Source organism: Lactuca serriola, chromosome 1 (assembly GCF_051521515.1).
Source record: "Lactuca serriola cultivar US96UC23 chromosome 1, Lser_US96UC23_V15, whole genome shotgun sequence".
Classification (NCBI taxonomy): domain Eukaryota; kingdom Viridiplantae; phylum Streptophyta; class Magnoliopsida; order Asterales; family Asteraceae; genus Lactuca; species Lactuca serriola.
Window position 1 is genome coordinate 198,236,077 of NC_136408.1, and position 12,282 is coordinate 198,248,358.

General features: G+C 33.3%; 1 protein-coding gene across 1 annotated transcript; it reads right to left on the reverse strand.

Moving 5' to 3' along the window:
- Nucleotides 1-4,419: 4,419 nt before the first annotated feature.
- On the reverse strand, nucleotides 4,420-5,995 carry LOC145102924 (Glutaredoxin family protein). Its single transcript, XM_079040446.1, has one exon. It carries the CDS (start codon nucleotides 5,662-5,664, stop codon nucleotides 4,870-4,872), a length of 795 nt encoding a protein of 264 aa, XP_078896572.1. The 5' UTR covers nucleotides 5,665-5,995; the 3' UTR covers nucleotides 4,420-4,869.
- Nucleotides 5,996-12,282: the final 6,287 nt, after the last annotated feature.

Here is a 12,282-nt window from a genome sequence, read left to right on the forward strand (position 1 = left end):
GATTTCAGCAATTAGCAATGGGTATTGGATATGATCGGAGATTTCAGCAATTAGCAATGGGCGGGAAAATCAGTGAGTAAAATGTTGGAGAACTGACACGACGTGGCAAGTTAGTGGTGTAAAATATGGACACCTGGCATGTAGGAGAGGTTTTTATTAAGTAGGGAGATTAGGTTTTTGTCATAAAAGCCCTCAATTTTACACGAAATGTTCAGTTATGCCAAAAGTCGATCTTTTTTGTGTGATAATGTCTTAAATACCGGATAAATTGTTCAGTTTTGTCCACTAACCGGGTTTGACCTTCTAAGGTTGGTTACAACTTAACTAAGTGGAGTGAAAAGGGTGACACGTGAGCGTTGCTTCACTAATGCGAAAAACCCAAAACTAAAAGGAAATGCAGCCACCAAGAAGAATCGAACCCAAGTGTCACAAACAATGGGCAAGGGTTTCTTCCCCCAAGCTGCAATGACTCTTACGTTACAACTCCTAACTTTATAAAACTAATGTATATTTTCGTGGAATAATTAAATAATAAATACTATTATTATTATTATTATTATTATTATTATTATTATTATTATTATTATTGCTCGAATAATTAAATTAAATATTATTATTATATTATTATTACTATGCTTTAATAAATTTATACATGCGTCTTTATACAAATAAATATATATATATATATATATATATATATATATATATATATATATATATATATATATATATATATTTAAAAATATATTTATATCTAAAAAAATATATAAAGACACTTATAATATATAAACAAGTGGGTAAGGTATATAAATATAAGTATATGTATTTATTCATTTTAAAGTTGTATGAATACATATTTTTACATTCTTATTTATTTATTTATACATTGAATGTTTTTATACAAAATTATATGCATAAAAACGTTATATATATATATATATATATATATATATATATATATATATATATATATATATATATATATATTAATGGTTTATAAAAATATATAAAGACACTTATAATATATAAAAAAAGTTTGTAAAGGTATATAAATATAAGTATATGCATTTATTCATTTTAAAGTTGTGTGTATACATATTTGTACGTTTTTTTATTTCTACATCAAATGTTTTTATATGAAATTCTACGCATAAAAATGTAATATATGTTTTTATACGCATAGATGCGTTTTTTATACGTATTCATATGTAAATATATTTTTAGTAATATTCATATATAAAGATGTCCTTTTATAAATAATAATAATAATAATAATAATAATAATAATAATAATAATAATAACACAAGTAAATAAAATAAAATAATAATAATAATAATAATAATAATAATAATAATAATAATAATTATTAACAATAACTATATATTCCTCCGTAATACTATTATGAGGTTGGCTAAAAAGACACCCTAATTTTTCATTTAGACACCCTATTTGATTTTTAAGGTTTTTTTATTGGTTGAATTTGTATTGTTTTTTGAAAAAATAATTTTAAATAGTTTATTATAGGTTGACTTTTACTAAAAATGTTTATAGGGTATCTAAGGGGTGTCAATTTATAAGTTAAATATATTAACTAAGGGGTGAATAAAGAAAATTCCTTACCACCTAGTGGTTGGATGCCTCATTTGTTTCATGAGACACCCGGTTTCGAATCTCCCCAGGTTCCCTTTTTCTTTTTTTTTCTTGTAGAAGAGTCGCTGACATTGCTCCATGTCAGCAAAGTTCTTCCAGTCAACTTAGTTGACCGGCCTTAGTAGGTCAAAACTGGATAATAGGCAAGATCTAACAAGTTGTCCTAAATGTTATGATATTAATGAACAAAAAAATGGACTTTGGCATAACCAACTATTTTATGTAAAGTTAAGGGCTTTTAAGTTGATAACCTTATAGAATTATACATATTATTTAAAAAAAACTAATAAATTCTAATTTATACATATATTATATATTGAACTTGACGGTAGTTAGTAATTAGGTATTAGGTTTAATATGTGAGTTTGTCACATTGTGTTTTTGACTTAATGATTATGTGTAAAGTGTAAACACTATGTGGGCTACAATTTGCAAGCTTGTAACTTCAAATCACAAATTGAATAAAAAAAATAAGCTTGAGAATATAGGCAAGATCTAACAAGTTGTCCTAAATGTTATGATATTAATGAACAAAAAAATGGACTTTGGCATAACCAACTATTTTATGTAAAGTTAAGGGCTTTTAAGTTGATAACCTTATAGAATTATACATATTATTTAAAAAAAAACTAATAAATTCTAATTTATACATATATTATATATTGAACTTGACGGTAGTTAGTAATTAGGTATTAGGTTTAATATGTGAGTTTGTCACATTGTGTTTTTGACTTAATGATTATGTGTAAAGTGTAAACACTATGTGGGCTACAATTTACAAGCTTGTAACTTCAAATCACAAATTGAATAAAAAAAATAAGCTTGAGAATATAGGATGTAAATGAAGTGATCAAGTAAACAACATAAAAAAACACTCAAAATTACAGCTTCTAAATGTGAGGAAACGAAATGACACCATGTCATACAATCATAAATTTTCACATGAACATCATGGTTAAAAAATCGTACCGATGAACATAAAAAACATCACCATATGTTTGACTTGGTTTAAAACCGACATCAAACCGGTACAAACTGAAACCGCACTCAAAAATCACAAAACCAAACCATTGAAAAACCGCACCCAACGGTTTCTAGAATTCAAAACCCGCATCTTGCGGTTTGCGGTTCGGTTTGGCCCTAAAACCGCAACAAACCGCACCATGCTCACTTGCAAGCTTGTAACTTCTAAACACAAATTGAATAAAAAAAATGAGCATGGTAATATGAGATGTAAATGAAGTGATCAAGTAAACAACATAAAAAAAAAACTCAAAATTAAAGCTTCTAAATGTGAGGAAACGAAATGAAACCATGTCATACAATCATAAATCTTCACATGAACATCACGGTTAAAAAATCGTACCGTTGAACATAAAAAACTTCACCGTATGTTTGACTCGGTTTAAAACCGACATCAAACCGGTACAAACCGAAACCGCAAAACCAAACCATTGAAAAACCGCACCCAACGGTTTCTAGAATTCAAAAACCGCATCTTTCGGTTTACGGTTTGGCCCTAAAACCGCACCATGCTCACCCCTAACTATTATCATGAGTAGCCAATGCAGATGCCCATAAATTTTGCATGATGTCATGAATGGTGTCGAACCATATTTTGCTAAATAAACCTCAAACAAATTTTGAATTTTTTTATTAAATGTTGATATTTCTTTTGAAGCGTAATCTTTATCTTTATCCACTAAACCTAAATCGTAAGAAATGTTATAAATTAATGTTTCAACCTCTCCAACATTTAGAGCCAGGTTCAAAATGTAATCGGGTTATAGCCAAAGGTCATCATTTCAAACTCGTTTATTTTCGAACACATTAAAAAGATTTGATTTAAAACTAAAAAACTTGTAGGATAATAAATTCCTGTTAAAAAAAGTAGTTGATTTTCAAAACTCCAAGTATTTCGGAAAGAAATTTGCGGATATGTCAACTCAATTTCGGATAAGGCATAACCCGATTACGTTTCACAAGGTTGTCATGAAACATTTTTAAAATCACTTTTTGATGTAAAGTGCATTTAAACATTTTACAAGTGGAATTCTATAGAATAGGTACTTCCCAATTTGGACAAAAAAAAGACATTCGCATTGGCACAAAGCTTCGTATATTTGTGATATAAAAAATTACTAGAACTAAAAAATATCATGAAGCATATTTTTGAAAGCTTCTCTTACAGGTTTAATGGAAAATAATCCCTCTTGCACAACCATGATATTTGCAACACATCGACTATGTTAAAAAAAACTATGTCGCAAATCGGTTTATATTATAGTTTTAGTCGTCAAACCACGCTTGTTCTTCAATTACCGGAACCCGATAAACCTATTAAAAGTTTAGAATTGAACAATTGGACACATGTGTGGGTTATTTTGAAATTAAAGGAGTTTAATCTTAAAAAGATCAGAAAATTAATTTTAACTATAATCATTGATTTTAATGTGATTTGAGTCGAAAAAGAAAGACATAGATTAAATGTTAGTGATTAAGTCATGTTTTTTGAAACTATTTATTCAGATTAAGTAAAAAAGAAACAAACATATATGCTTTACAGGTTAAATGCTTAACTTATTAAGCAAAGTAAAAAAAAGAAACAGTCCATTGATGACCCATACAATCTTATTTGTAGAGATAACCACAATCATATGTTTTATAGGTGCTGTGTATATATACAAACGTGTAGTCAAGAAAGGTCTAAATTGCCCATATCTAGTTCACTGTATAGTATTTTCATAGTAATGATAACAATAGAAAGATTAAGTTAATGGGCAAATGCTATTATTAGCCATGAACCAAATAGCAACTCAATACATATCTCTCTCCTATGTGGAGAAAATAGATAGTGTAGCATATTACAAACACACAAGTTATCAAATATACATACTCTATTAAAGTTGGACACAAAATTGCCAACTATATTGCTTCACGAGTACTATAATTATAAACAAGTTATCAAAATATACACAAGAAGCTTGTACCTTGTAGGGGTTTATTCCACAATCTTGTTCATAAAGAGGATGAACATATATCCTCAACCCCATCAACAAGCATAGACACATAAACAACAACACCTCCATTGTTTTCAGGAACTCGGAGCTCCAATCTCCAGTTCCAAGCTTTAGGCTTTAACAATTGTAGATAATGTAATTGAACTAAATTCACTATTTGGATTCAATAACTCATATGTAGATTAGGATAAATCGGATTCAAGAACAGCAAGTGGGGCAACGAATCAATCCGTTTTCATTGCAATCTGGGCAGCGAATCAACTGATCTTCATCTTCATCAAAGACTTTCTTGCTTCCACTACAATTCGCACAAGGGATGAATCTAACATCTCCACATGCATCACAGACCTGCCATGGCCCAATTGCACGAACAGGAAGCCCTTTCAGAAGCTTTGCCAGCTGACCAGTCTCGTGAAGCTGTTTGATGACATCTGCGCCGCCTATGTAATTTCCTTTGATGAAGACTTGAGGTAAACTCACTTGTTTTTCACCCAAGACACTCAAGAGCTCCTTTCGATATGAAGAATCCATTGAGATATCTCGTTCGTCGATATGAACCCTAAAAAACTTGAGAATCATCCTTACAGCGTAACAATCCTCATATGTCCTTCGAATCCCTCGTAAACTTGTGAAGTAAATAACAACACGATCTTCTGTTCCAGGTAACCGAATCGGAGTTGATTCATATGGAGATGATAGGGAGGAAAGTTTAGAATCCGAAGAAGAAAACGACTTCTCCGATTTCAATTTTGTTTGAGATTGAGAATCGTCCGATGAGGGTTTCGATGCTTTCCGTGCCTCGAAGATGCTACAGAGGGCCCTGACCTTGCCTTTAATAGAATCAAAAGATGAATCGGAGACTTTCTTGACAGATGCAGTACGTTGGATAGAAGAGTAAGGATAGGGTTTTACAGGGAAATCGGTGGACGCCGAGTTTATGGTGTAAGATCGATTATAGATCGACGATGATTTCTGGTCATCGGAACCATACATCTTTACGTTTCTTCTGCTCACAACAGCTTAGCTTAATCAACTTGTAAACTCGAATTCAGCAACAAAACTAGCGTTTTGAGTCTGAAAATTAGGGTTTTCGTTAGAATTGGGGAAAATAGCTGGTTGGTTTGGCGGAAATTTTGCAGAAATTTTGATAGGATGCCTGAAATTGTGGATTTGATGTTGTTGGCGTGTATTCAAAGCAAATATTGAATGAAAAGGATATGCCGCGGAGCTTTTTGAAAAGTTGTCATGTAGGTCGTTGTTCATGTTTGAGGACCCTTTCCTACTTTGATTTTGGGCACAACGGTTACATCACACATGTTCTATTTGGGGTTTCTTTCTTTATTGTGTAGTGGATTTGGTTAGAAGTCAAAATTGAGTTGCCCTATCTAACTTATTAAAGTTTATTAGCTATGTTGTATCCATCACTCATTTTAATTTTGAATTTTGAAATCCAAACTCTTACTTGGATTTAACATGTTTCCTTTTAACTTCTTCTAAATCTCAATTTTAAGTTTAATTATGTTTTACATTTTAGACTAAACTAGGATTTTATGTGTCCTGCATTTTAGAGCGATAGGGACAAATTTAAGAAGATGAACTCTTTTAGTAGCAATAGAAACTTAGGAGGACGTAAGTTGTCAAACCACAAAAATAATAGACAAAACCATATATAGAAACTTAAAGGGACTTAAGTTGGCAAAACACAAAAGTCAAGGGACCAAAATCATACCAAGAAAAATGCTTAAAAATAAGCATAAAATGAAATTATGTTGAAACTGAAAGGAGACATTTTAGAAAGTTTAAAGTTGAAGGGTAAAATGACATTTTAAAAAAATAAAATGATGAAAATGGAGGACTTAGCAAAGGTATGGGACCAAAGTTATTAAATAACAAAGACAACGGGGTAAACGGTATTTTAAAAAGTAAAGGAGTGAAAATGTAAAATATATACAGTAACTTCAACTTATACCATCAAATTATATGTGACACAACCCATTCATAGAAAACATATATAAAACTAAACACATTACCGATATGTCTTCAATTATACATAGTTTAAGATATACATTTTATACTTTTCTATGTGTTTTAAAGATATTTAGTACTTAATTGCTATTAATTTGTATTTTGCAGATCATAAGGTCTGTTTGTACATACATAATGTTCATTTCACATGAAAGTCAAGTCATACAATGAACTTTATACTCGAATTCAATACATATCGATTGAAGGCAAACGGGCAACAAGCTGCGCCGCTAGTCCTTTTTGGATGGCAAAACCTATTCTTTTGAAAACAACATTTGTGGATCTAGGAGATATGACATTAGAATGCATGACCCGTTGGACTCTGTTAAGGAGTTCCACCGTCTCTAGTGCGAGAAAACCAAATGTATCGAATGTGACAACCCCCAAATCTATTGCCGTTACAAATCCTATCTTCACTAACGGAATGTGTCGCTATATATTATTTTCTGTAATAATTGGAGTCGTCAATAAGCAAATATCTAGTTATTTATATGTCTTGATATTATCATAAGTAATTATAACTTGTATGTGTTAACCGTTTAACCAAATAGAGTTATATTACTTTTTCAACCACTTCACCCGGGTAAAAAGTTTTAACCCCGTTAAACCTTAGCATCGGATAGCCGTGTATCGGGTGCAATACCCGAGACATATATAAACAAAGGGACACTACATTTAAGCTCTTTTACCACACATTCACTCTCTCTCACTACTTTCTCTCTCTAGACCCGAACCCGACTCCAAAACCGTGAATTCCGGCTTCCAAAACGTAAGGACTTCTTCCCTATCTTGTTCTAAACATACTTCATTGTATTTAGAAGCCAAAAACCATAGGATTTGAATGATTAAAAGGAGTTTACGGCCTAGGAAGCCCCTTAGGCCATAAACACCCAATACTTGGCCAAATACCCCGTTTTTCCTTCCTTTAAGCTCATATACCAATTAAGGGATTTACCTAGGGGAGTTTGGACATTAAAACATAAGAAATTGAGGCCTAAAAAGGAGTTTACGGCCCAAGCTTATGCTTAGGCTGTAAACACCCAAAAACCTTTGATAAAAGTCCCAAAAACTCATCTATGCATGTAGGAATTTAGCTATGACCCTAGGAAATGTTTAAGTACATTAAACAACACCATTTAGAGGCAAAAAGAGGAGTTTACGGCCAAGTCTAAGCTTGGGCCGTAAACACCCAATAAATATGCCAAAATGCCCCTAAAACTTCACCTAAGGTCTTCTAGTATTTATCTAAGGTGAAGGGAAGTGTGTTGTACCATTAAGCATCTCATTTTGAAGCCAAAAGAAGAGTTTACGGACAAGGCTATACTTGGGCCGTAAACTCCCCAATTTTTATGCCAAAATGTCCCAAAACTCCATCTAAGGCCTTCTAGTATTTATCTAAGGTGAAGGGAGGTGTGTTGTACCATTTAAACATACATTTTGAAGAACAAAATGGAGTTTACGGCTCAAGCACAATCCTGGACCGTAAACTCCCCAAAATGTCCCTAAATGAGGGTTTAAACCCTCCAAATTGGTTCAAAACACTTGCTAGTAATTTAGGGAAGTGATTTAAGGCCTTATTTTGCAATTTAGGAGGACCACATGAGTTTACGGCCAAGCCTAGGGGGCTTACGGGCGTAAACTCCCAAGGAGTGGCCTTTGGGCCGTAAACTCCAAGGGAGTGAGCTCATGGGTTCCCCCGTAAACCTTTCTTGGCCTCGTACCACTCCCTGGAACCCCTTCTAGGCCTTAAAACCCCGAAACGATGCTAGAATGCCCAAATACTTTAACGGAAGGCATAAAATGTCTAATTTATTGTAAAATACATATTTCATATGAATCTAGGGTCCTAAAAGGTGCACAAGTCGTTATTTGGCACAAAACGCTCAACCGACACTTTTACCCGATTTACCCGATTTACGCGATTTCAGGTGAGTTCATACCCCTTCAATGAACCTTTCAAATGTTTTACATGTTTTAGGGGGGATACAAGTCAATTATACATGTTTATGGAATTTTATACAAGTAAATTATTCATGTTACAGGAATTAATCACATGTGATTCACTATTCATAGTTCAAACATGTGATTTACCACTATGCCTTATAAAATGATTTTACATTTTCAAAACTATTTTGGATAAATGAACAGGTTTTTAAGTGTTTCCTTTGGAAAAGATTTTCATTAAATAAATTTTCTTATAAAATGTATCCACACTAATATATTTATATAAGTAAGACTTGAAGGGCTTAGGACCGATAGCACGCCTTATTTCCTGTTCTTGTTGGATTGTGGGCTTAGGGTAGTTGTTATCCGTCCGACTGTCGTTGACTTCTTAGTTATATATCATGTATATTAGTATAGGATACGAGTGTTTTCACTTCATTAGATGCCTAAATCACTAGTGATAAGAACCATACACACTAAGTTAACTATGATAGGCATAGTTAATGCTACTACTACTCGCTATAGCCACTACTCTATACACTATAATACACACTATTACGAGGTTGTACACTGACAAAAGAACACACTATGAACTATACTAAAGACTACTACACTATAACATAAAGGAAAGCACTAAACAGACGATAACACGCTAACCCACTACGAGATACTCTATTCGCTATCCACTACGCCTGGAGTTTTCCGACAGGAAGACGACACTACATGTATAGATCTATACGGGGCAGACGCTATTACATCCCAACTGTTAACTTCAGTCCGCGTCGTACAGGCCCAGGGATGCCACTACTTCACTATACTGTTCATGACTGTGAAGGTCATGGGATCCTCTATTATCCTCACTACCAGTAATATACAAGGAATACACTATAACCACACTAAAATACTACACTAAATGTTAAGCTACATCCCGAAGTAAGTAAGTATCTATCACTAAAGGAAGCTTGCACCTCTATCACTGATTACAGGATTACCCTATTCTATCACATTACTATTTGGAGATTTGCTAATATACTTTTACAATAAACTGTTTTCAAAAATGAAGATTGCATACTTTTTCATAGATTTTCACTTACAGTGTATTTTCTGGAAAATATAGGATTTTCTAGGTTTTCTACTGCTTATGAATGTAAATTGCACATTTTTCGTACTATTGGTTCTAATGCTTTTTATACAAAAACTCACACTAAACTCTTATGAACTCACCAACTTTATGCTGATATTCGTTTTCAAAATAACTTGTATCCTCGGGTCAAAGATAGACAGGTTCAGGTGCAGCATTTTGGAGAAGGTGGAGCATACAAGATTCATCTCTTATTTTTTATTTAATTTTGGTGTTTGTTGAACAATACGAAACACACTTGTAATTAAATTCACTATGTAAATGCAATGGTTGTATGTTTCTTGTTTTTACTATTATGCAATTGTGATGATACTGTACATGACGTCCTCCACCCCGAAATGTATTCCGTCATTATCGGTTTTGGGGTGTGACTTTGAATGCAAAAGGAACAAACACATGTTGATTTTCTCTACATGCATTGTCGTGCTTTACCACTTTGCACGCAGTGGCTTTCAAAGCGGCATGCCCAGCTGCGAAACCTCCGCTCCCCAAACCAACGAGAGGAGATACACCAGTAAGATCCACGCACACATGCTTCCCTCCTATCCATCCAAAGACCAAAATGTCAGCCGGTCTAAGTGTGGACCTGCCATCCTGCGGATCCGTCAAAAAGTTCATTGGCGCTTCTTTCTTCACAGATATACCAGCACGCCGACAAACATCAAAGAGAACATCCCGAACCACATCATGTCTATACTTGAAACCAGGGAGCTCTCTACAATGAACCGCGTGTTCCCCAAAGGTATCCAAACATGCCTTGCGACAAACTGGGCATATCTCGTAGCTTGAAGATTAAGAAAAAATTAAATGAAGATAATTCCAGAAAAATAGAAGATTTTGAAGATATTTGTTCATATTCACAACTCGTGTCAGCAACTAGAGATGAGCATATGGACCGGGGAACCGGCCAGAACCGGTACCGGAACCGGCACCGGAATCGGAACCCGATGGAACCGGTCGGGCCGGGACCGGGACGTTATTTTTGTGGATTTTTGGAACCGGGAACCGATAGGAACCGGAACCGATATAACCGGAACCGGTAGAACCGGTAAAAACCGGAACCGTATGATGCTATTTTTCGAGGACCGGTTCCAACATTTGAAGACACGACAAGAACCGGTAGGAACCGGGAACCGGTGGAACTGGAACCGGGAACCGGTGGAACTGGAACCGGTAGAACCGCTGGGCCGGTTCGGTTTTAGATTTTGGCCGAAGCCGGTTCCGGTCCGGTTCCGGCCGGTTCCAGCCGGTTCGGTCCTTTTGCTCATCCCTATCAGCAACAATTATTTCTCACTGTGATCCAGAACCCTATAAATAAAAGCTAATTTCGTCCAAACAAAGAAGAGAGAGCATAGAGAAAAGAACATGGGAGCATCAAAAGACCAAAGGAAGGGCAGAAAGAAGTCAGAATGCGAAAAATATTCGACTTTTGGTTTGCAATATGTTTAGATTTCTAATTATTTTAGTTATTTAATTTTGATTATGGGCTAATTCCCAAGACTTTTGATTAGATGTAGATGATCTATTTTGATTTTGGTTTAATTCACTGAAAGGATTTTAATAGTTATTTAATTTATTATGTTAATGCCCATTTAAAGATCCATGCATATCGATATTGATTTTGTTAGGTTTATGTAACTTTGTGTATTATTTATGATTAGGTTCAAATTATGTCTCCAATCAACTATTTAGTTAACAATTAGGAGATCAAACTTGATCAGTTGATGCGTAGATAAATCTGACTAATGGAGACATCCCTATGTCAAACATAAGAAACGTAAGCTAATATTCATGATTAATAAAATAACTTGGACAATTTGAGAAGTTGTCATTAACCATGAGACTAATCATACATATTGATTCATTACAAAATATGAACTTATAAACTGAGTCTATGAGCTATCATTGCTGGTAAACAACTTAGAATTATAGAATTAGTGACTTGACCATCAAATCTAATCAAATTAGGAATCTCTGAATATCTATTATAATTTTATTGCACTTCATATGAATTAACCATAGTTATATAGTGATTTTAATTCTAATTAAAAATATCATTAATTATTAATACTTTAATTTACTTTAATTCAAATATACTTTGCATATTGTATTTAGTAGACATCGGTTCCCTTTAAGTTTGACACCCTTACTTATCATAACTTTATTATTGTTGATCAGATACACTGGTTGGTGTTGATAGTCAGTTTGAAAAGTTACGTTTTATAAATTTATAATTATATTTGTATTTTAAGATTATTTTTTATAAACTATCCATCACACATAAATTTTTTGGCGTCATTGTCAGGGAATTGACTTCAACTAAATAATAAATATATAGGAAGTTTTTCTATTTAAAACTTTTATTTTGTTTTCACAAATTTTCTCGATGCAAAAATATTGTCGCACCATTATTCTAGATATTTTAATCGTAAGTCTCGACGAGATTTATTAATCTTGGCGACTTTTTATCTCAGAAACCATATTTTGCATAAAAGCATTTT

Bases quoted from the DNA above. Each gene is read 5' to 3' on its own strand.
- LOC145102924 (XM_079040446.1), bottom strand. From the start codon at position 5,664: ATGTATGGTTCCGATGACCAGAAATCATCGTCGATCTATAATCGATCT.